Source organism: Balaenoptera ricei, chromosome 1 (genome assembly GCF_028023285.1).
Source record: "Balaenoptera ricei isolate mBalRic1 chromosome 1, mBalRic1.hap2, whole genome shotgun sequence".
Classification (NCBI taxonomy): domain Eukaryota; kingdom Metazoa; phylum Chordata; class Mammalia; order Artiodactyla; family Balaenopteridae; genus Balaenoptera; species Balaenoptera ricei.
The window spans coordinates 45,176,225-45,201,381 of record NC_082639.1 but is presented as its reverse complement, the minus strand read 5'-3'; the positions used below and the strand labels follow the sequence as shown (position 1 = coordinate 45,201,381).

General features: G+C 48.1%; 1 protein-coding gene across 2 annotated transcripts in view; it reads left to right on the top strand.

Annotated features, from left to right (window-relative positions):
• The first annotated feature begins 745 nt into the window (after positions 1-745).
• GLIS1 (GLIS family zinc finger 1) overlaps positions 746-25,157 on the top strand; it is a 226,475-nt gene continuing 202,063 nt past the window's right edge. The window contains exons 1-2 of one of the 2 annotated variants that reach the window (XM_059898590.1): positions 746-805; positions 1,825-2,113. In XM_059898590.1, the coding sequence (XP_059754573.1) occupies positions 1,867-2,113 (247 nt within the window). In that variant the 5' untranslated portion in view covers positions 746-805; positions 1,825-1,866. Of the gene's footprint in view, positions 820-1,824; positions 2,114-25,157 lie in introns of both variants that reach the window. The other variant, XM_059898598.1, reaches the window with a different exon arrangement.

Here is a 25,157-nt window from a genome sequence, read left to right as displayed (position 1 = left end):
TGCTGGGACCCTGCTCCCAGACAGATTCACAGATTCACTTGGGCTGTTTTCTAGTTGGGATCCGGGTATCTATTTTTGTTTAACTTCGGAATGAGACCCTCTAGTCTGGTTCCTTTTTGGTGAAAAACACCACAGAAACAAAAACTTAAGACAAGTGGTCTGAGAGCCGTGGGTTCGGTCCCAACCTCGCTGCTGACCCGCTGTGAAAGCTGTGGGAGCTCTGGAGTGAGGGGTTGGATTCTGCAGGAAAACTTTGAAAGCACTTTCACATCCATTGTCTCCGCGGTAGCAGGGTTGGCCGTTCCCATTTGACCAGGAGAAAACTGATGCTGGACAGGGCAAGAAGGGTCTTGTCTCAGCCACTGGGAAAGGCGGAGAAGAGCCAGGTTGAGCCCGGCTTTCCTGATACCCAAGGCGTTCCGCCGCCCTGGCCAGCCCAGCCCCGACGACAGAGCCCAGGCCCTGCAGCCCGCGGCGCCGCCCCGCGGGCCTGCCCTCATCGGCAGCCGGAGGAGGGGGGCCGCGCAGCACCGGGCGCCGCCGGCCGCCGCCTGTCAAACCCTCCGCCCAGCCTTGTGCCCGGCTGGCCCGGGCCCGAGGACGGAGGCTCCGCCCTCGCGCCGCGATTGGCCTTGGCGGGGCGGCCGCAGCGAGCCAGTGGCTGGAGAGGCTGTCAGGCAGGCCGCGGCCCCGCCCCCGCCCCGGGGTGCCGCCCCGCTGGACTCTGCTGCTGCTGGGGCTGCGGCGCCAGTGGAGGCGCGCCTAGCCTCGCGCCCCGGGAGCAAGCTGCTGCGGCCGCCGCGAGGTGAGCGGGGCGAGGTGAGAGGGGGCGCGGCCCGCGGCCCGGGAAGCGGGCGGGCGTCCGGCCAGACATCCGAGGCTGGCGTCCCAGGGAAGGTGGAATTGGGGAGCTTTGGGGTGGCGCGGGGAGCGCGAGGGGAAAGGAGAGTTTGGGGGCCCGGGGCCCTTTTCCAGGAGGGACGATGGAAGGCCCAAGGCTCTGTGGAGGGGCACGCAGCGCGCGCGCGCGGGGAGTGTGAGACCGTGCGGCTGCTAGTGTTGCTGAGAGTCTGAGCGGGTGAATGAGGGTAGTGTGTATGGCACGTCGTGTCCCCGAGTGTGCATTTGCGGGGTGTTTGGTGTGTGTGGGAGCGGGCGTGCATGGGCTACCGACTTTGTGCAGGTTTGCACGCGCGATAGGTTCGTTTTCTCAGCTGCGCGTGGGAGTGTGTGTGTCTCGGTGCGTGTGATGGGTTCGTGTCGCGGGAGTGAGCGCCCATCCTCCGACTCCCATTTTCGCAGCTTGGGTGGTGGTGGTGGGATCTCAGAGGGTCTGTCCCCCGGCCCGTGGGTGCTCAGTCCGTGGTCCCTGCGCGCAGCCGGCTCCCAGAGCGCCCACGAGGCGAGGAGTGCAGCGGGTGACCCACCCCGAGCAGTCTCCGCGGCTTCTCCAGAGCCCTGCTCCGGGAATCTCTGGTTGCCGCCCGCTCTGTATCTCACTGGGTGACGCGCACAGGCGCTGTCCCTTTTCCAGGCCTCAGTTTCCCCATTCGTCCAAAGAGGGCTTGGTGGGGGCGTATTGGGTGGCCGGGCCCTCCACAAGCCAGGGAAGGACGGCCAGCCGCTCCTGCGCCCTGGAAGGGGCTTTTACGCGGATCAGGTAGGTTAGGGTGAGTGTCACGTTAGGGTGAGTGTGGTGGCGCGAACCCGTTTCAAAAAGGAGGAATAAACGGAGGGATGGTGACCTGCCCAAACCTCGGCCTCCAGACGAGAAGGGGACCGCTCCGCTCATTCTAATGCGCCTGTGCTTTCTCCCCTCCGCAGGAGCCCGGCGCGACCTCCAGCGGTGCGCCCCGCCCCGGCGCCATGCACTGCGAGGTGGCCGAGGCGCACTCAGACAAGAGGCCGAAGGAGGCCCCCGGCGCTCCGGGTCCCGGCCGGGGGCCCGCTGGCCTCGGCCCGCACATGGCCTTCAGGGTCACGGTGAGCAGCGGGGGCTGCGGGGATGGGGGTCCGCGTGACTTGCTGCCCGCGCCACCGCGCGCGCACGACCTCCTCGAGCCCCGGAGCCCCCGAGACTATGGTCCGTCCAAGGCCTCTGCCGCCGGGAAGGGTAAGTCTGGCCCCGCCGACGTGCCTGGCCGTGGGTGTGGAGAGATTTGGGCTCTCTGACGTTTCCACCGCAGGCCTTTGTAGGAATCCTCCGGAGAAAACTTGGTAGAACCTTCTCCGGAGTTCATCAGTTTCTCTCAAGTTGTTTGGGACTCCCTTGTCATTCTGAAACGATGATTGTTTAGGAAGCATCTAATTTAAACTCAGTAGCCTATATTGGGGGAGATGGGTGTATAGACAGCTCAGATTACATAATTTTGCTTCTGTATGTTTCTGATAAAAGTTGTGTGAAACTTGTCAAAATCTTATTATAAATTAGGATGAGTAGCAACTCGAGTATGTCTATCTCTGAGGCTGCTAAAGGCATCCTTTGAAGTATTCCAGTCTCCCTCAATAACAAAAACCAGAAGCCTTCAGCAAGACCCCTCGCCTGTTGGGACCTCAGTTTCCCCATCTGTCAAGTAAGGAATTAATTATACCAGATGATTTCTGGATTCCTGATGGAAAATTTTATGAATCTATAATCTAGCCTGGGTCAAGTCCCGACTTTAACAATGGCTGTTCTGTATTTGATGCTTCAGAAGCATAGTTTTGGGTCAAAAGTTAGTTTGCCATACCCTTCCTCTACCCAGTGAGGCTGGTGGGTATAAGGTGCAGGCTCCAGTATAATTAATGGGTCAAAGTCAGCGATGAGGCTGGATTCTCATGAACATGTTCTTCTCATCACAGTTAATTATTATTGAGCCATTATTTATAAGTTTCATGCTGACAGATAATTAACCAGAAATTGGGGAAATTGTTGAGGCACTGTGTCCTCCCCCCTGCCCCCCACCTTTTTTTCCCTGGGAGAAACCAAAGCTTTGGGGTTTCATTATTTCAGTGTTTGGGACCTCTTGGTTCTATTTCCAGCTGATTCTTAAGGAAAGACAAAAAGTGTTTTATGGCTCTGTAGGCATCACTACTTTAGCATCAATGAGCCTCAGCAACTTAGAAAAGGTAGGGTGGCTTGCTTTTAGAGATGAGAGCTCCTTTTAGGTTAAAAAAAAAAACAAAAAAAAAAACCCAACTCCCCAGTGCAAAGACTGGTAAAATGAAATAAATATAAACACTTTTTTTCTTTTTAATGAAAACACCTGACTTTGTAGGAGAGCACTATTTCTTGTCTCGTTGTTTTAAATGTCAGTCTCTTCTCCAAGAGACAGAGGTCATTTTTTAAAGGGTAGATATAGAAAAAAACGCCTTTAGCGTATTATTACTGGAATACACACGAGGTTCTCTTTTACTAGGGAGAGAGAGGGCTGTGCAGCAAGACATGAGTAATATTTGCTGCACTGAGCTCCCTCGCTTGCCCCCTCCATACACAACCCTCCCTTAAGTAGATACCCTCCTGCAACATTTTGTGTTTAAAAAAAATAGCTGTCAATTGGAGATCGAGTTCTCTGCAGACCTAATAAATGGCTCTCCCAAACATAGCCTTTGTTCCAAGCCATAGTTAGAGACCTTTTGTCTGGATGCATTGTGTACACCTTCTGACTTCCATTCCCCCAAATCCCAATTATTTTTATCCACACCCACCCAATGTCTAAAACATGAGATCTTTAAATCAGGATTATATTTGAAAGGGGCAGAGGAGGATAAAAGAATGCGAGGAAGCACCTCTTTCTTTGTACCTTAAGATGGTTGTACTGATTAAACTTTTTTAAGATGCTTCTGTTTTCTTCATAGCCCCCAGCAAGGCTGGTGGGGTAGGATTTGTCCCACCCATTTAAAAGATGAGGAAACTGAGGCCTACTGGGTGCGGGGTTTCTGGCCAGCCCATTGCTTATGGACCTGGGCTTGAAGAGGTTTCCGACCTGGCCTCTGTCCCTCTATGTGAATTTTTCCCCATAGTCAAGCCAGGCAGTGGCCTGACACAAAACCAGAGCTGGGCAGCCCTCTTGAAAATGCCATAAAGGAAACCTCTTACTGCCACCATTCCCACCCAAATATTCCCTAAACATCGCAACCCTTTGAATATTTGGTGTCTAGCTCCAAGTCTCAGGCTTATTGGAAACAGACAGGTAAGAATACCAACTGAAAAATATTTATTGACCGTGCTGGAAATTGTAAGACTCTGCCATCCAGGATCTGTGGGACCGGGGGAAGTTATTTCCCCTCTCTGAGTCTTAGTTTCCTCATTTGTAAATCTACCGTGAGACTTACTTGGATAGACTGAAGAGAGCATTAGTGATAGAGTGTGAAAGGACCGCCTCAGTGCCTGGTTATTTTGGAGATTACTCTTGTAATGTGTCTAACGTTCTCAACTTCTGGTTTTCCATTTGCACGAGAGGTAATAATGCTTCCTCCCAAGGGAAAATGAAACAGTTGTTGTAAGAATACTTTATAAACTAAGAAGGAAAAAGGGGTCACTTTTATTAATTCATGTAGGGCACCGTGTTATGGTCAGCGATACTTGAGATAAAGAGGGTAGGGTGAGGAGGGAGAGAGGTTTGATTTTTTAAATGTTGACTTTAACGACTTTAACTCTGGTGCCCTAGCCAGAGGAAGCTGAGAGGAGCCAAGCTGCAGGTCTTTTGTGGCCACTGCTGCCTGGTGACCGGAGAGAAGACAGTATTGCTTGGTTTGGAATCAGGTTTCAAATGATCTGCCTTCCGTTTCGGACAGACCCTAAGCCGAGGAAGGGAGTGAGCTCTTGAATCCAGCAGCTTATCCGTAAATGTTGGGGTCCTCTGCGTTTCCAGATCTGGAGTTAGGAGGCACTGGGGATGGTGCGTCGTCATGGACTAACATTGTCATCATTTACAATAAGAATCACGATCTGTTTATGACAGAGTCCTGTTTATCCAGATTCCAAACAGCTGAAAAGGCCAAATTACCAGATGCTACGTTTTTTCTTTCTTATTATTAAATACCCGACACTCGGCTTTTGGAAGTCCTGACAAGGAAAGAAAGTAAACATCTGGACTTTATGGAGGCGGTCAGCTTTGTGGCGATGGCCCGATGATGCTCGCTCCCTGTGCACAGTGCTTTACAGTTTTCAGCATGTGTCCCCCACACGTTCCCTCATCTGCCCTCATGCCAGCTGAGCTCTGCCTACCTTGTGGGCTGTTCCGAGGGGACAGATGTAGAAGCGCTGGCTTCTTATTACTGTGATTCCCATTTTATAGATGAAGACATTAAGGTTCAAGGATGTTCTCAAGGCTACAGACAGTAAGTGGCAGTTTCTAAGGCTTCCTGTTCCAAAGTTTGATTCTGGTTCCACAACTTGTACCTTCTATGTGTGTGTGTTGGGGGCCGAGAGCTGGGTGTTCATGACGGCCTCCCGAATGTTCCCAGAGAATTTAAAATATTTTTGCTTTTGGTATTTCTTCTGTCTCGAATCTTTGGAAGTTGGTAACTAGTATCTATGCCATCATTAGATAACTTCGTAGTTTACCAGAAGATTCCGTTTGACCAGAATTGCTGCTCTCAGACCAAACCAGATAATGAGCTCACTATTTAATTCTCAGCGACTCACTGGGCCGTTTTCATTGTGCTCTGAGACTAGACACGTCCTAGCAATAAAAAGGAGGCTGACGATCATGACAAATGTGGACTCTGCCATTAGTAAAAGGCCATCATAACGTGGCTGGAAATTCCAAAAAGTAGTTAATCTTGTAACTTAAAAAAAAGTTAGTATATATATTTTTCTTTAAAAATGAAAACAAAAAAGGAAAGCAGTTGTAGATTGCATTAGGGGCATTAGGGGCTGGTGGTGGAAAGTAAGACATGACAGTTTTGGTTGGCATTACCTGGTAGAGTTTCTTCATCTGAATCAGAAGCCACTGTGATGTTCTGGGGAGGCTTTTGAGGGGCCAGCACATCCATAATAGAAAGGTATGAGTTATTTTGAAAGCATTTACCCCCTCCGGCTCTAGTGGGCAATTTGCTTGCATTTCATCCATTTTAAAGTGCTGGTCCTGTGATCCGGAAATAATCAGATCCAAATTTTTTCAGTGCTTGAGGTTTCAAATAAGGGGGAGAAAAACCTGCTGGCCAAATGTCAGGCTCAGTGAGACAAAGAGAAACATGTATGTGTGTGGGTACACAAATAAGATAGGAACATGTTGCGTCTACAGTCATAAGAATTATGTACCCGACAAATCTTTTATAGACATGTAGCGGAAATATAATTCCCAAAGATTCCCTAAGAATCTTGTGTGGCTAGAATTCCTCTTCCCTTCCTGCCTCCTAAGCTCTTTAGAAGCTGCTAAGACTTGGCGTGCAAAATGGAAAGGGGACCAGCACCTGAGATCGTAACTTAATTTAGGCTTAGTTGTTTCTGAGTCGTTTACCTGAAGTGCTCAGCTGGGCTGAGGTCTCAGGACTGTCTTGGCTGCGGAATCATATCCATAGGCTGTGTTGCTCCATCTGTGATGAAAATACACGTTTCTTTATACACCGTGGTTATACGCCGTGGTTTTCCTTCACACTTCTCCTCCTTCTGAAAAAAAAAAAAAACAAAAACCTCACCCCATCTTTGAGTTCTTCATCTCCCTGCGTTACAGTTGCATGAGAAGTGAAGTGAGCCAGCACACTTATTTTTACAGTGTGTTAAAATCCCATTACAGGCATAAGTGCACAATGAATCATTTAAAAAAATATATTCTTATGTTCTTTGTTCTGAATGTTGCATAATTATCATCATTTTCTTTGGTTTTATTTTGTGGAGTTTGGCCAGCATCCTAGAAAAGGGGAGAAACTAAAGTTTGGAATGGGGTTTTCAACCCTTTTTTGGATAGGAATAGGGAAAAAAAAACAACAAACAAATAAATACCAACTTTATTTGTAAATTGACCAGTGACTGTCGCTAACTGTGACTTTTGTATAGAGAGGATAATCTCCCTTCTTTCTCTCAATTTTCTTAGAAAAGCAATTCCTTGTTTTGAAGCTGATATGGTAGTATTTCAACAACCTCACCTTGTATCTGTGATTACATTCAAAGTTAAATTACAGGGTGTGGTTTGCTAATTTTTTTTTCCTAATACAGATTTTAGTTGCAATTAGTTTAGACCTGGAGACTTGCAGTTGTTTCTTCTGGTAGGGGGTAGTCTATTTTTGTGTTTAAAGAAACAAAGACATTCAGTTCAAGGGGGAGAAGAAATGAAACAAACTCTACCCTGGGCTTTGAAAAATTCAGCTGCAACATGCAGAAAGCCCAGCTGCGATACCAGGGCCAGGAAAAAAGAGCAACCTCCTGAAATATTTGTGCTGCTCGCCTTCCCTGTGCTAATGATTCTAGCAGTTTAAAAACGGACTTCTTGTTTATCAACAGCCGCTGCCTGAATTAATAGTTTACAATGAAAAAAAAAAATGCTTTGGCGTTAGAAGCAAAGTCCGGGACTGATAGCTGAGTTACTGAGTTAAGGGAAGCAGAAAAGAGGGGGGAAAAGTTTTGTGGCTGCTTTGGTCTCCTAAAGCCTTATTTATAAGAAACTGAAAGAAAACAGAGACCTGGGGTGGGGTGGGGTGGAGAAAATACAACCCTAACCCAGTGTCTTTTAGTTTAAAGTCACTTGAAGCATCTGTTTTCTTCTTTTCCCCGTCTTTCCCTAAACTCCAAAGGGTTATTCCTTCAGAAGGTTTCCGGTGGATTGAGGCGGATTGTGTTAGCATTACGAGCTGTGTTTTTAAAGTCAGCATTTGAGTCAGATGCACTGAGAGGAGCCCTTCAGTCCGCTCACTGAATAATGCATTTCCTGCATGGCCTGAATTTTTTTGGTGGTTATGGTTGGGCCTGTCTGGAGCAAACACATGCGCCATTGTACAGCCTCAATGCATGTGGGCCATGCCCTTGGCTTTGAGTCTCGGTTTCCCCATCTGTAAAATGGGAAGCAATTCCATAGGATGACCCATAGTCTCTTCCTACTCTGTTGCTCCGGGATTCCACATGAACTTCGCTGGGGCAGTTGGGAAGGATCTAGGGTATGGAAAGAGGTCAGGTTCTAGATTTGATCTCTCCTTGGAACTCTTGACTCCTGAAGTAGAGCACAGAAGGAACCGGAAGAGGGAGGGAGGTCAACTAATCTTTATTGAGCACCTATTCATTGCCAGGCCGAGCAGTTTATAGCTGTCATTGCACTTAATAAAGCCCAACAACCCTATGAGGAAAGGAGGCATTATTCTAAATTTACAGATGGGGGAAATGAGGCTTGGAAAGGTTAATTGATTTGTCCAAATAATGAGCCTACGATTTAATTCACAGTGACTCACTGTATAGGTAGCAGGTAGTAGAGGCTGGAATTTGAACCCAGCTCTGTCTGACTGCAAAGCCTGTGCTTTCCCCCTAAAGTACAGAGCTCTCACAGACAGCCCTTAAAACCCAAGTAGTGGCAAGGAGTCGCTGTGGCTGCAGAGTGTGCCCCGAACCCTGGGGGAAGGCAGCAGAAGGCCACAGGCCGGTCCGGATGACCAGTCCCCGGAGCAGACTTCTGAGTCTCAGCTAACAGGCCGAGGTGTGATTTTAGGGGGGGCTCTGCCTCCATTGGGCTCTGCCCACCGCTCTGCTGCAGAAGTGGCGGAAGGACAGTGGTTCCTGGTTGTGACATGGGGTCCTCAGGCAAGGAGTCCGAGACCGGAGGGCCTCTAGAAGCAGCCCCTTCTCAGAAGCAGCGCATACACGCATCCCGCCGGTTACTGCAGCTTCAGGTCCCTCTTTGAGCCTGTCATGCAGTTTGGGGAGCTTCGTTGCCCGAGCCCTGGCTGCAGTCGCCCTTCCACCGGTTCTGAAGACATCTGTTTGAAGAGAATTCCTCATGATCGCACCACACGTCGTGTGTAGAATGCATGCTTCACTGGGCATGATGGCTTGAGATCTATTAAATAATTATTTCTTATTAAACGCTTGGTGGGATGAAGAAAGGCTTGTGGGGAGAACAGGCCAGGGATCAGAGTGAACTTGAGAGTTTGTGGGAAATGGGTCTTTTGTGTCAAATGATGAATGAGTCAAATGACCCTCTATGGAAGGAAGAGGTCCCACGGCTGGGTTGTGTCTGTGGTCTTGCATGGGGGTGTGTGCATTCATGAGAATGTATGTGAGTGTGGACATTCTCAAGGGATCATACTTCTTCTGAAGTGGAAATTGCAGGAGTCTTTATTGCCCAAAGCTTCTTTGCCTTTGGATGTTGACCCTGGGTCTGAAAGGGAGAGTATGAAGGGGTATCAGGGATGGCCTGCTTGCATTGTGGCCCAGTCTCTTCCTATTTGTGTCTTTTCTAGCAGCCAGATTACTCTTTTAGATGTTGTTGCTTTTGTTTTTAAATAACAGGTTTGATGGCAAATAAGGCTTTAGCAAGAAACCAGGGCGTGTTATAAACCCAGCTTTAAAAATACAGATCCCATTTGCTGTTTTAAGCTCTCCGGAGGGCCTGGAGATTGGGTTTATTTTGGAACGTTGGTGGACTATATGAATTACTTCTCTGAGGCTTGGGTATTTAATACCTAATAGAAGTTTGTATAAGAGTTGATGATGTATTTTGCCGACTTTCCAACCCTGTAAATAAATTACACGTGCCAGCAGAGGCTGCCAGGATCCACTGTGTCAATTGAAGCTTAATTTTTATCCCAAACCACTTAATACTTTTGTCCTAGTGAGTAGAGAAAATTCCCGGGTTTCGCCCAGCAGCGGGCCCATTCTGAGATGTAGACGGTTTCATGAGCCCACGAACAGGCCTCCGTGGATTCACCGATCTTGACACAGTTTTCAGTGGTTAAGTAGCTTCAGCCCTCTCAAGTCCAACCCCCAAGGCAGAGAATGATAATATAATTTTAAGTGTATCGTAAAAATGAAACTCAATCGCTTCCACTCCGCAAACCTGTCTCGCTCCCCTTCTCTCTGGAGAAAACAGCCGTAATTGTGTGTTTAATCTCAAGACCGCCTGTGCATTTTATCTTATTTGAGTGCAAAGCCCAGGTAATAACGTTGGCATTTCCAGTGCGAAACAAAATCGGGTTTCTAATTTGGAGACACTATTAAATATTTCATGCTTCAACCAAACTCAATTCTTTTTTCCTATAATAAGTTTAAATATTAATTCTCTGGAATGTCAGATGCCTAAAGCTAGGCATTTAGTGATCTGCAGTTTCAAGTATCTCGAAGAAGGTTTATGAAACAGGATATTTCACTGGGAGGGATGAGTAGTGTGTTTCAGAGATATCTGAATTCAAGGCAGCGTCTTCTGATTTACTTTTTAAAGGGAAAAGGTCATAAAATAAGTTGCTTTATGTGCTGAAGTATTAAGTGGCTTAGGCTGAAATAACAGCAGAGACTTTACTGTTTTTCCCCGTTATATTTTAACAATGCTTTTTGGGGGAGGGGGTGGGTCATTTTCCCGCCTGCTTGTCTCCTCCCCCAGCCACCCGCCCCCCCCAACCAGATGGCTTTAATTCTAACCAAATCCCACGCTGAGGCCAAATGATTGATCAAACAGTCATTTGTACTTACGTAGCTCTCTTTGTGAGAATATCTCTGCATCGGAGCTTTTTGCCGGGCTCGGCTCATCTTTGGGACTTCAGATGGTTGATTTCCAGCCTGGAGAGGTGGAGGTATAAGGGGTAGGTGGAGGGCAAAAATCCCAGACCTTCAATCCAAAGAATTCCTTGCTTAAAACTTTTTTGTTACTTCCCATCCCTGACAGCAGGGGTATCCAAGTTTTCTAAATACAAGGACAAAAATCGATTCCCTGTCCAGATAGCTGTTATAGTTTTAGTATCTGTTGATGGAGAAAATACCTGGAGGTTACTAGTTTTAAGGGCTCTTTTAAATAGATTTGTATTTTATCAACCACTCACATATCTGTAGAGACATCGATTTGTTCTATAGACAGTCTTTGCCTTCAAGCTCTCCCCTGAAATTACAACTTGGCATGTAGATTCGCAACCAGTTGACTGATGGAAGAAATCTGAGCCCCTTGGTCTGGTGTTCAAGGCCTTCCCGCCAATCCAGTTCCACCTCTTCCTAATGTCTGCTTTGCTTGTCCTCCAGCAGCGTCGGATTTTTCTTTTTCTTATAAATTTATTTATTTATTTTTATCTTTGGCTGCGTTGGTCTTCGTTGCTGTGCGCGGGGTTTCTTTAGTTGCGGTGAGTGGGGGCTACTCTTCGTCGCGGTGTGCAGGCTTCTTATTGCGGTGGCTTCTCTTGTTGTGGAGCACAGGCCTAGTTGCTGCACGGCATGTGGGATCTTCCCGGACCAGGGCTCGAACTCGTGTCCCCTGCATTGACAGGAGGATTCTTAACCACTGAGCTACCAGGGAAGTCCCAGCATCGGACTTTTCCTTGTGCAGCTTCAGACCTGGAATTTTCTCTTGTCCTTCTGTCCTTACACACTTTGAGCTTCTTTTTATTCATTTTTGTGCCTCTTTAAATCATTTTTGGAACATAAAATAGTTCATATTCAAATATTCATCTTTGTAGCCTTACGTCCAGTACCAGGTCTGGCAAAGTACATATCTGAGAAGCAAATAGTGTGCTGGTTGGGGCTGTAGGTGTGGGACCAAACCACTATGTTTGAACTCTGGTTCCAGGTACAAACTTCGGGATCTTGGGCAAGTTATTAAGCTCTTTGGGCCTCAATATTCTTACCTGTAAAATGGGGATAATAATAGTAACAGTCTCAAAAGACTGTTACGAGGATGAAACGAGTTAACACATGTATAAGTGCTTAAATACAGAGATAGGCACATGGTAAGATGCTCAATTAATGTTGAGGTTATTATTGTTATTGTTATTGCTACCATGTAAATGTTTGGTAAACAGAATCTCTTAGAAGGGCCTTTCTTCCCTTCCTTTTCACCAGTCTGACTCCTACTTATTCTTTAAGACCCAGCTCAGGTGCCACCTCTTCCTGGAAGCCTTCCCTTTCTCCCTTGGCCTGGTTATGCTAGAGCTCTGGCACCCACACCTTTATCCTTCCTTCTGCGGTAGCACAGGTCATACTCTGTGGCGATTTTCCATTTACTTATGTGTCCTTGAGGACAGGGGCAGAGTCTCATTATTCCTGCATCCCAGTGCCCAGCACAGGGCCTGGCTCAAGGTGGGTGTCAAGGAATGTTGGGAATGGACTCCAACCAAGTCTCTGCCCTCAAGGAGCTTGTAGCCTAGAAAGGAGAAGCTGAGTTTTATGTCTTTGTTTTTCCTACAAGGTTAATCACATGGTAAGGTCTCAGCACATGTGAGACTCCAGTGAATGCACAAGGAGTTCTCAAGTACAGACACAGCCCTATCCTCCTTCCCACACCGTCTTGGGGCACTTCACAACGAGGTCTGTCCTACTTTTCTAGGTGACATTGGGCAAGTCTTCTCACCTGTCTGGGCCTCCCTTTCCTCTCCTTTCTGGGAAGAGTTGGCTTCAGTGATCACAGATCTTTCTTGGTGGCTGCCAGGCCATGGGCCAGGTGGAGGAGCTAGGGGCCTGACGGCTGTCCCGAGTGACTGGCCTGGATCGTAGGCACACTTTGCCACACACCTGCCCCCCTTCTAGGCAAAGTCCCAGGTGCTTTAAAGTGTGTCTCATCTTATGGTTTAAAGAGCAGGTATTGGTGGTTGCAACACATCTGACCCAGATTTCTCTACGATGAAGAAGAACCTTGGAAATGAGAGCGAGGAGCCAGCTCTTGGTCACCCTGCTGGGGTGGAGATTGATGTATACACCCTGGATCCCCACTTCAGGACAGGCTTAGACAGACCCCGGGGGGATTGTGTTGGCCTCCTGGCCGCTCTCTGGGTACTGTTGTGGTTTGAGCTTTGTGAACTGTAGAGCTCTGCCCAAATCACTATTATTCATTCAATCCCCCATGAACAGATGGGAAAACTAAGGTTCAGAGAGGTCATGTTACTGTGCAAAGGTGGCCACATGGCTTTTGGAGTCAGAACTGAGTTCAGATCCTGATTATACCATTTGCTGGAACTTGCTTGGGCAAGTTCATTGGACTCTGAGTCCCAATCTTTCTCATTTATAGAATGGAGATAATGCCTATCTCATAGAGTTGATGAGGGGCTTAAGGTGAGGCGTCTGTAGAGCACCTAGCTCAGGGGCTGGCACATAGTAGGTATGTAACACAGGTAAGCTGCTGTTACTGCTCTTACTGATTGGCAGAGCTGGGCCTAGGTCCCCAAGCCTGACTTGGTCTGATGTTGTTTCTCCTCTACACTGCGGTGTCCCATCCCCTTACTCTGGTGTTTTGTTTTGTTTTGTTCTTTCTTTCTTTCTTTTTTTTTTGGAGAAATTAGAAGAATAAGGACTTTGGAGTTTCAGAGACTGAGGTCCTAACCCCAGCACTGGAGGACACAGATCTGAAGCCCCTTGGCTTCACTTAGGGTTAGGGGAAGGTTAGGAGCTGTCTATGTCCCTTGCCCAGGTGGGCATGGGCTACCTCAGCACAGCTGTCTGACAGGTCCTGGCCCTGGGGTCCAGTCCAAGACATTCACTCAACCTGTGGTGGCTCTGGTGTCTGGCAGGAGGGAGCTGTTTCTGGGGTGGGTCAGGAGGTACAGACCTCCCTCCCCCTGTTCCTGGTTTATTGGGTTGGGAGTTGCCTTCGGACTCTAATATCCAGGTAAATTACCTTGCTTCTGCCTCCCAAACTCATGATGCTGTTCCTGTTCTGCTCCCACATCCCTGTGCTTGCGGGTCTCTGCAGCACTGTGGAGGCTTCCATTTGTTGGGCCCTGCTGTGAGCAGATATCCCCTGAAGCCATTCACTCCTCGTGAGGTGAGTATCATCACCCCCATTTTACAGATGAGAAATACTGAGGCCCAGAGAGACCAAATGACTTGCCCAAGGTTCTAGAGCTGGTAGGTGGTAGCTGCAGGCCTGACTCCAAGACCCCGCCCTTTCTCACACCTTGCCACTGCTCTGGGCCTTTCCCCAGGCCCTCTGAACTCTGCTGCCTTGGGTCCAATCTTCCCCATTCGTCACGGTCGAGAAACTGCCTCCTCCAGCCAGAATTACCGTTGCCCTCCTTCATCTTCCACTGCCCTTTGTCACTTTTCTCCCGTTGAACAGTTGGGTATTATAGATGCTTCCTCCCTGACGAGACTGTGAGCTCCATGGAGCAGGGTCTGTAATGACTGCATCTCTGACTTGCAGAAGGAGTGTGGACCAGAGAAGAGAATGAATGCAGGATCCCAGCAGAATTAATCTGTCCCTCTGCAGTCCAGGTGTGGCTTCCTGGGGAGTTCCCCAAGCAGATTTTCAGGACAGGAACCCAGAGTGGCTCTCTATGTCTGAGCCTCAGATAGTGATCTCTGCCTGGCCAATTGTCAGGAGCATATGGGATGAAGTGTGGGGAAGTATCTTGAAAATGGAAGGGCTGCATCCGGGTTTGGTTGTTGCTTGGTTCGTTCATCAGTGTTTTGAATGGCTGCTGTGTCCCAGGTATTGGGTTGGGCCCTGGGACACTGTGGTGGGCTAACAGATAGAGCCCGTGCCTGCATGGGGCTGTCAGTCAGGAGGGCTGGGGGACAGTGGGCAAGTGTGTGCAGGTTCCCTCCCAGCCTGGCCGGGTCCCCAGTCCTCACCTGTGCAGCTTCACCACCTCATCACCTGGCTTGCTGTCCTAAGCAGACTCCTGAGCTCCAGACAGTCTGAGACCCATGACCTCAGCCAGTCTCACGGAGCCTTGGTTTGCCAGCTTATAAAATGGAAATATTTACTAGCTAGCTCCCCTTGTGAGGCCAGCGTGAGAATCAGTGATGTCGGCAGGGAAAGGGCTGACTGCGGGGCCTCTGAGGGCGGGCGGGAACAGGGGTGTGTAGAGCAGCTCTCTGCAGGACACTGGTTGTGGAGCCGCACAGGTTACCCAGTCCCGGGGGTGGGGACACCTCTGCCAGCCCTTTTCCTGCACCTGTTGCCACTTCCTGCTTGCATAAGCCTTCCTCTTGGAGGGAATATCCTTTCTCCTTACCTGTGGCAATAAAAAAAAGGCCAGAGTTTTCCTTTTGCAACATGTTTAGAGTCTCTCCTGTCTCAGCCTCACACCCCTCCCTTCTTCTCACTCATCCCAGTCTTTCATTCTCTCAATGGCTCTGGCTGTTGGGTACTCAGAATACAGCAGAGCTACTTGCTAAGGAGTCATGGAGACAAGTAAATTCCCATTGTGTGATATTGGCCAGGTAGGTGGGGGCTTGGGGGCTGTTGGGGACCTTCCTTCTCTTCCCCCTCCTCCTCCTCATTTTCAGTATCCTGCCATGATCATCTTTGGACTACGGCAAGACATTGGATCATCTCTTTTTTTTTTAATGGATCATCTTATAATTATCCTGTGATGTAAGTGTTCTTATGGAAGAACTTATGGCGATTTACATTTAAATTAATTACAATTAAATAAAATCAAAAATTCAGTCCCTGAGTCTACTAGCCACATTTTAGTGCTCAGTAGACCCATGTGGCTAGTGGCTACCATATTGGGCAGCAAATATAGAACATTTCCATCACCAGAGAAAGTTCAGTTGGATGGTGCTAGTCTAGAGTATCTTTCTTTAATTTATTCATTTGTTCGGCAAACATTTCCTGGAGCCCTATCATATACTAGACTCTCTGTTAGGCTCTAGAGAAGTAGGTATAACCCAAGCGCGGCCTCTGCTTTGGGGAGCATCCAGTCTAGAGGGCAGGCAGATGGACATACCAGCTTGGAGGTGGGGCCAGCGTGCTGGTTACTGGGCTCCTGCTGGGGATGCAGACGTGAATCTTAGGGTCTGCCTGCTCTCAGAGAGCTCACCGGCTACCACTGACAAGACAGAGATCAGAGCAGCCTTCCTGGAAAGGTAGCATTTGAATGGCTGGGCCCTAGTGGGTGTGTTCTGCTGATTCCCCAGGAAGCAGTCCAGAGAGGGCAAATGGTTCATGCAAGTACATCTCTGAAGCTGGAATCACACACAGGGTCTCCTGACGGCATCCCGCATAGCCACTTAGATAGGAATGGGTTCCTGCCCTCCAACAAATTACTTGATCTTACTCCTAATCCTTCTCTGGGAAGTGGCTGACCCTTTAAAGATAATTTAATAATCGTTATTTTTCCCACTTATATCAGTAGTATATACTTATTGTAGAAAATTTGGAAACTATAAAAACATTTAAAGATGGAAATAATCTCACCCCCAGAAGTGATTACCATTTACATTTTAGTATATTTCTTTTTAGTCTTTTTTCTGTGCTTATCTGTATATTAATAGTTTTCATTATCATTGGTATCATTCTGAATATAAAGCCTTGTGTACTTAAACTTAACATTCTAACATAATAAATCTTTTCCATGCTGTTAAATTTTTTTGTGAACATTCAAAAATGTATTGCATTTTACTACATTTGTTAAATTATTTTGAATAGGTGATACATTTAAAATGGTTCAAAATTCAGAAGACCCAAAAAAGGGTTCTTAGGAAGAGCCTTCCTTTTCTCCCCCCAACCCCCAGTTCCTCTTGCTGGAGGCAACTAGTAACACCCCCTCTTCCTTCCCCCATTTTTATTTAGCCTCTCAGATAGTTGATGTGAGTACAAACAAATATGTATATATATTACTTGCGTGTGCATGATGCTTAGAGTTTTTCATCTTTTCCCTTAGTATAGATAATGCTGCAGTGACTATCTTTCTGCAGTAATCATCATTTGCATCTATGATTGTTTTCTTAGGCTAGATTACCAGAATTGAAAATTACTGGGCCAAAGGCTAAGTGGCATTTGACACACATATTACCAAATAGCTCTTTAGAAGGTTGCACGAATTTTCACAACTGCAAGCAGTGTCTTAAAGAACTTACTTCCCTGAATCTTCACCAGTGTTTCCAAAGTAATTTCCTAATTGGAAGGTGGAAGTGACAACTGGTTATTGTTTCACCTTACGTTTATTTGATCGTTAGTGTAGTGGAATATGTACTGTGTATTGATTCACAGTTCATAGCTCCTCTTTTGCAAGTTGGTGTCTGTGTTGTGGTCTGAACATTTTACGTATAAAATGTAAAACTTTACATATTTTAAAGTGTTCAGTAAGTTAGGAATGTTAATATTTTGTTCATATTTGTTGCTAATATTTTTATGAGTCTGCTGTTTCAATGTTTTTTATGATGATTTTGAAACAAAAATTCAAAATTTTTATATAGTCTTAATTCCAAGATTTTCTTTTGTCATTTCCTCCATTGCTTTTCTTTTTGTCATTGGCCAAGTCCTATTGTTTGCTATTATTACTATTTTGGGGAGCTTGTTTTATTAACATTCTAAAAATATTTTTATTTTCAGCAAAATAATGCTAAACATAGTTTTAAAATCATCCAATACTGTAAGACTTTACAGGGAGTCAGTCCCTTGCCTTCATTGTCACACTGCTGAGAGGCAGCTGCCTTCAGCCAGGGCTGCTGGGACGCTCACTTCCAGCGGGCATCGCTTACCCCCATCTACGTGGATGGTGCTCCCTGGACTTGCGCAACACAGGGGTCCTGCCTTCAACTCATTTAGTTGTCATTTTCTAGTGTTTGCTTCCATTTGTCTCAGTTACAAAAATAAAAGCAATAATAGCTAAACATGGTGCTTATTACCATGGTCCAGTCATGCTCTAAGAGCATTCCGAACGTAATGCCTTTGATTCTCCCAACAACCCTGTGAAGGAGTTGCTGTTATTATCCCTGATTTGCAGATGAAGAAACAGACCCAGAGGAGGGAGCCATGTGTCCAAGGTTGCACAGCTGGTGAGTGGTGAAGCCTGAACTGCTAGGCTCCACAGCCTCTAAGTAAGACTTAGGCTGCTGTTTCTGGATCAGCTGTGTTCACTGGCTGCGGGCTTCTTGTGTGATGGGTGAGGATTTAGTTCTCTTGAACCCCCCACTCCCCCCCCACCCCCCGCCCAGTTCTTATCCTGCTCGTGCTGGCCCTCTCCTCCCTCCTGCTCTGGTTGTCGCAGCAGCCTGTGCACAGGTGGGACTGTGGGTAGCAGGATGCCAGTGTGGGGACTTTGCTTGCTTGGTTCTGGCTGAGCCCCAAGACGATGGGTATTGATAATAGGCATTGGCTGCTACCTTCTAGAGCAGGATTTCAGGTGCCTAAACTTAACTCTGGTTTTGAGATCCTTAACTGGCACACACTTTGAGGGTGTCAAAGGGTTGAGATGGAGGAGACGAGGGAGGGCATTTCCTTAGAGAGAGCTGTTGAGAAAGCTGTGACACTTCCTCCCCCGTGACAGGTGGGCGGGGAGGGGATTGCTTTCTCCTCACGCAGGACTCAAGTGAGAGGGGCTCTGAGAGCCCCACTCAGAGGAACGACGTGTTTTTCCATGCCTGAAGGTATTGAAGATGAAAGCTGTGGTTGGAGCCCCTGCCTGGAAGCAGAGTGAAGGGGGTGGCTGCACTGTTGTTGTGATGGACAGAGGGTTCTGTTCCACGGGTCCTGCCTGGTGGTCATTTTCAGACTGACCCACCCTGCCAGAGAGGACTTCTTGCCAGGCAGAGGGGAGAGAAACTGGAGGTGTCCCGTGGGACACAGTGGGGTTCTCTCCTGGGAACCCACGGAAGTGGGCACTGAACACGCAAGTCCAGAGAGCTCCCCTGGTACCTGGCAAGTGAGTCCCTTCTTGCCACTCCAGTAGACAGAGTAAGGGCACTGGAGACATTGCCCCTCCACCCCTGCTCAGGGACCCCACCAGGAGGCAGGCCCCAGCTGGGGGAGGGGAGGAATTTGGCTGTAAATGAAGCTCAGAATTGAGATTATTAATCTGCACGGGACATCTTAATCGCTAAGATGAGATATTCTTAGGACTGAAAGTGTCTGGAAGATGTTTTATGATCTAAGAGTGGTTCAAAGAGTTAAGGGAACTTCTGGAGACTTCACAGGGGTGGGGAGTGGGGACGGGGAACAAATCTGCAGATTGGGTTTTAAATAAGGGCCGGTGGGGTCGGGTGGCACGGGGTAATGACATTGTTTCTGGAGCACCCTCTGGGGTCCACTTTTTCAGCATAGGGTTGGTTACATTTGAAACAGGATGTTGAATTAAGTCATGCACTGTGGGAACTTTCCCTTTGGGGTATAGCATTTTGTTTTCCTGGGGTTAAATAGGGTCTCTTTTTTTCATTTGCTTAGTTTTATATTTATGTATCTATTACCATTTTCCCCTAAATACTCCATCAGTTTTGTCAAACGTCTGTCAGTCATACTTTCTTAAATGCTCAAATGCATCAGGTTATCTTAGTTCCATTTCTCATGCACCCCAAAGAAGTGGGGAGCACTTCTATTGCACCTCCTGGGATTGTCACTGATGCTCTCCTATGTAGGATTCCCTAATTCTTGCCTCACACATGTATCACGTTATCTGGCTGATTTAAGCAGAAAAGAGATTTTATTAAAAGGATGCTGGGTGGCTCTCAGAATTACTTACTAAGGTTTGGAAGCTACGTAGCTGAGAACTGTACCCCAAAGTCCGCCACAGGGCTGTGCAGTGAAAACAGTGGGTGCCAGACGTTGGCAGCAGAGCCCCATCCCTGGTCACTGGCTGTCGCTGACTCCTTGGTTTTGCTTGTGTAGACGGATTTGAGCCATCCCCCTAGGTTTATGCTTCTAATTGGCAGAGCCTGAGCCGTGTGCCCATGCCTCATCTCCAAGGGAGGCTGGGGAAACACAATCTTTTCATGCAACATATTTTTACTGAGCACCTGCTAGGCACCCTTCTAGATGCTGGGAAAACAAGCAAACAGGCAAGAATCTCTGCACTTACATTTTAGAGGAGGAAGATACGATGATCAAATAAACAATCAAATATAATGTTTACCAAATGATGGTACATACTTTGGAGAAAAAGCAGGGAAGAGGGCTGGGGACTTATGCTGAGCAAAGACAAAGTACGTGAGGGATCTGACACTTTCAACTTCTGTGTGCATTTTCAGTGTGCGCGCGTATGTGTGTGTGTGCGCGCGTGCGTGTGTGTGTGTGTTGGGGTGGAGTGGGGGTTTTTTGCCTTGTAAGTTGAGTGATTTTCCCAGTAGAAAGGTGTTCAGATGCTGAGCACCCAAAAGAAAGACAAATGTCCTTTGCATTGTATTTTCCTTTTTCTTAGTTTAACCCCATAATTTGCTGGAGCCCATCCTCCAATGACTTTGTAAGAAAGGTAAGTAAGGGTGTTTGTCTGAAAAGTGTCTCATTCCTGATTAATAGTTTGGCTGGGGAACTTTAATTATAAGAAGAACTAATCTTTAAATGCTTATTATCATGTGCCAGGCATAGTTCTGAGTGCCTTACATCAGTTAATTCATACTCACAACAGTCCATTGACTGTTATACCCGTTTTACAGATGAGGAAACCGAGATCCAGTGAGGTTAAGTAACTTGGCCATGGTCACACAGCTAGTAAGTGTCAGGGCCAGGATTTGAACTCAGGCTGTCTGGCTTCAGAGCTGATCCTGTTAAGAATTTTGACGATAGTGTCCCATTGTCTCCCAGCTTCCCTCATTGCTGTTGAGAAGTCAATGCCATGTGATTCCTGAAACTCCACGTAGGTCCCCTTCCCCTCCAATCTATTTTCTAGCTTTCGGGTTATTCTTTTCATCCCTGATGTTCTGAAGTTTTCTAGTGATGTGCCTTGGTGTGGGTTTTTTTCCATTAATTGGACGGAGTATGTGTTGTGCCCTTTGTTTCTGAAGATCCATGACCTTCAGTTCTAGATGTTTTTATGTAGCAGGTCTTAGATGGTTTTTTCCATGCCATTTGTCTATTTCTTTTCCTGGAAATCCCACTAGTTGCATGTTTTGCTTTCTGTATTGATCCTCTCGTTTTCTTATCTTTCTTTAATATGTAGCTCTTTGTCTTTTTGACCTGCTTTCTGAGAATTTCCTTGACTTTCTCTCCCATTTTATTTAAAAATTTTAGTTATTTTTGGTTTGCAGAAGTACTTTCTTGGTCTCCAACAGTTCCTTTTCATGCATGTTGTCTCTGGTTATGGATGCAATATCTTATACCTCTCTAAGGAGATTTTAGGATTTTAAACCATCTTTTCTCCTATCCCCTGTGTTCCTGTTTTCTGTTTGTGGATTTCCATTTGTTATTGTTTGGTCTCATTCTATCAGGTTGGGGCTTTCCTCCCATGCTGGTGACAATGACCTGACCTTATGAAGACATCTCGTCTACTAACCCTATCTCTTTTTGGCTGCCCAATGCCCCTTGCGTCTGCTCTCCTTGCCCAGCTTAGAGTCCATCCCTATACTTACTCCTTTCCAAGCAGCTCTTCTCACGTCAGGCCCCAACCCTGGTTCAGACAGGACCGCCTGAGCCTGCCTGTTGACGGGTGCTGCTGGAGACAGCCGTGCTGAGTGGTCGGGTCTGCATCCGTGAGCTCAGCTCCAGCAGGCCTCTCCGCAGCCCGGCCACCTGCTCCTCCTCGCTGTGTGCCCGCAGGGACCCTGCTTTGGTCAAGGCCAAACTGTCCTTACTTGTTCTTCTCATCCTGTTCTCTCTCATTTTCCTCACAGACTTTGCTTCTGCACTTCCCTTTCCTGCAGTGTGAATTTCGCCCTCTCTAGAGGTCCTTCCCATCAGCATACAACCTGCTCCAGAACCTTCCAGCCTGAAAAGCAGAACCAACATTTCTTCCTTGAGCTCACACTCCCTCCTGCTACAGCCCCCTTTCTCTGCTTCTGCTGAGGCTGAAACTTCCAGAAGGAGTCACCTCGGTTTACAGCCCTCCTTCGGTCACGTCCCAGTTTCTGTCCTCCCCTGTCTGCAGACTGCTCGTGTCAAGGTGCCCGTGGCCTCCGCGTGGCCGGAGCTAGCCACTGTGCCCGTCTCTGTCTCACTGCCCACGCAGCAGCATCAGTGCAGTGACCGCTCCCGGTTCTCCCTGGCTGCCCCCCTGCTCTGGCTGCCCCTTCTCACTGCCTTTGCCGGCTTCTCCACCTGCAGTGCCCAAGTTCTAGAGTCTCTGGGCTCCGGGCTCAGCCCTGCGTCTCCGCCACCTGGTCCGTGTCGCTCCCTGGCACCCCTCTCCTGGGAGTTGCAGCAGTCACCTCACTGGCCCCCTGCTGCCACCCTCACCTCTCTGGAGTCCAGTGCAGGTATGAGTTAAAATGCAAGTCACGCCACGACACTTCTCTGTTTAAAGCCACCCATCAGTTTTCTGTTCTGTCCAGGCCCATGAGGCTGACGTGATGTCTGCCCTCATCCTCTACATCCTCTGCCTCCCTCACTGCACTCTAGCCACACTGACCTTTCTGTCCTGTGAGCACGGTAAGCTTGTCCTCTCGTGAGGGCCTTAGCACGGCCTGTTCCCGCTACCTGACTTGCTTTTCTAGCTCATCTTCGCACGGCAGACCCAGGTGTCTGCTTAAGGGTCACCTCCCAGAGAGGCCTTCCCTGACCACCCAGTTTCTTTGTGTTATTTTACTAGTGGGTTTTCGTCGGAGCACTTGTTATTACTCCATGTTTTCGTTTTTTTTTTTTTTTTGGGCAGCGTTGGGTCTTTGTTGCTGTGCGCGGGCTTTCTGTAGTTGTGGCGAGCAGGGGCTACTCTTTGTTGTGGTGCGTGGGCTTCTCATTGCGGTGGCTTCTCTTGTTGCGGAGCACGGGCTCTAGGTGCGTGGGCTTCAGCAGTTGTGGCACTCGGGCTCAGTAGTTGTGACTCACGGGCTCCGTAGTTGTGGCTTGCGGGCTCTAGAGCGCAGGCTCAGTAGTTGTGGCACACGGGCTTAGTTGCTCCACGGCATGTGGGATCTTCCCGGACCAGGGGTCGAACCTATGTTGCTGGCATTGGCAGGTGGATTCTTAACCACTGCACCACCAGGGAAGCCCCTACTCCCTGTTTTCTTGTTCATGGTCATCCTTCACTCCCAAGAAGGAAAACTCCACGAGACACAAGGACCCCGCAGGGCCTAGAACAGGTGGGCAGAGTGCCCTCCCACCACTCCTGTCTGTCTCAGCAGTGGTCACACTGTGATGTCCGTCTCCCAGGGAGGCAGGGCCACGCTTCATCCACCTCTGGGCCCATCTTTGCACGGGGCCTGCAGCTTTTGCAGAGGCGTGGCCACTTTTTGTAGGAAAAAAATGTTTCTTTTTTTTAAAAAAATTAATTAATTATTATTATTATTTTTTGGCTGTGTTGGGTCTTCGTTTCTGTGCGAGGGCTTTCTCTAGTTGCGGTGAGCGGGGGCCACTCTTCATCGCAGTGCGCGGGCCTCTCACTGTCGCGGCCTCTTGTTGCGGAGCACAGCTCCAGACGCGCAGGCTCAGTAGTTGTGGCTCACGGGCCTAGTTGCTCCGCGGCATGTGGGATCTTCCCAGCCCAGGGCTCGAACCCGTGTCCCCTGCATTGGCAGGCAGATTCTCAACCACTGCGCCACCAGGGAAGCCCCAAAAACGCATTTCTTGTTAATCCTGTGTGGGCCTTAGTTTTGATGCTGCCTGCAGCTGGTAGAGTAGAAAAGGTGGGGGCCATTGTGGACCTGAACATCCATACTGTCTCGAGCACTGGGGGCTGCCATGGAAGATCTCTCAGTTTTCTCTTCTGTGAAATGGGGTAATAATCCATGCCTGGGCTCCCGTGAGGCTCAGGGGAGAAACAGGATAGGAAAGGACTTAAGAAAAAAACAAACCTAAAAAGAGGGTGTTTGTGTAACCCATTCTGCAGTTCAAATGCAGTGACCATTTATGAAGCACCTACTGTGTGCTGTACTAAGGGGCTGTTCTCATGTTTACATAATTCATTTAATCTTTAAACACTCTTGTGAGGCTCCTGGTGATTTTGCACCTGAAGAAGCCGAGACTCTGAGAAGATGAATGACTTGCTGATAATTTGCAGAGCTTGTGATACCTGTGTTTTCTTAGGCTCAGCTCAGTTTCCTACTAGTTTTGGACTTTGTCTTTAGACCAAAAAAAAAAAAAATTCTAATTGCTGTTTCCAGTTTCTTTCTTCATTTAGTAACTTTACGGGGAAGGGGGAGGATTAGGGAAGGTAGAGGGAAATGGGGAGATCTCAGGACTTTCCCTGTCCAGCCACATACCCCAAATCCCATCCCAGCATGAAGAGGCTAAGGCCCTCAGGGGACCAGACATCCTTTTGTGAGGAAGCTGTCATACACCCTCTGGATTCATGTCTTTTCGGGATGAATTAGCTATAATCTTAGGGGCTGTCCCCTCCCGCTCCCTTTTCAAAATTCTCTTCTCCCCCGTTTCTCTTCTCTCCTGCTCCTGAGCATGTGCTCTCTGTCTCTCTATGTACTTGGTCCCCTCTTCTTTCTGTGGTCCCTATTTCCCTCCTTTTTGGTGTCTCTCTTTATACTCTCTCTATTTCTGACTTTCCCTTTTTTCCCTTCTGCATCCTTCTATGTCCTTTTATCCAGGCTTCTTTCTGCCTCACTTTCTGTGCTTTTTCCTTCCTTCTCTCTGGTGCTGCCTTTCTGGGTCCATAGTAACATTTAGGTTCCTGCTACCTGCTATTGCTGAAAGGTCCCCCTTTGGAGTTGTGTTTACAAAGAATCCATGTGGTGGCCCACGGCCATGGCAGCTCTTCTCTGCACCTGAACTGCCTGGAAACCGGCCCCAGTGGGCAGGTCTGAGAACGACCCTGCTGCCCATGACCATATTCAGCTGGGGGACGCTCCTGCCCCTCCCTCTGTGCAAGTCCTGTGCTGGACACCGGGACATGCCCCACCCTCAAGGGGCCCTTGCTGGGGACACAGACAGAGACGCTGCTTGTCGTGAGCATCGCTGGGCGGTGATCATCAGCTCCACACACAGGAGTACTGCTGGGGCTTTATGAATCCTGCTTCGGGTGCAGGTGTCTCAACAGAAGGGTTGCTTGAGCCAGGCTTTGAATGGTGAGGAGGCCCTTTACTAGGTGGTGAGCAGGGAGAAGGCATTCTAGGCCCTCGCTACTCAAAGTGTGATTTGCAGACCAGCAGCATGGGCACCACTAGGAGCTTCTTAGAAATGCAGAATCTCAGCCCTACCTCAGACCTGCTGAACCAGAATCTGCTTTCTAACAAGATTCCCAGGTGATTCATGTGCGCAAAAGCTGGAGAAGCACTGCACCAGCCAAGACTG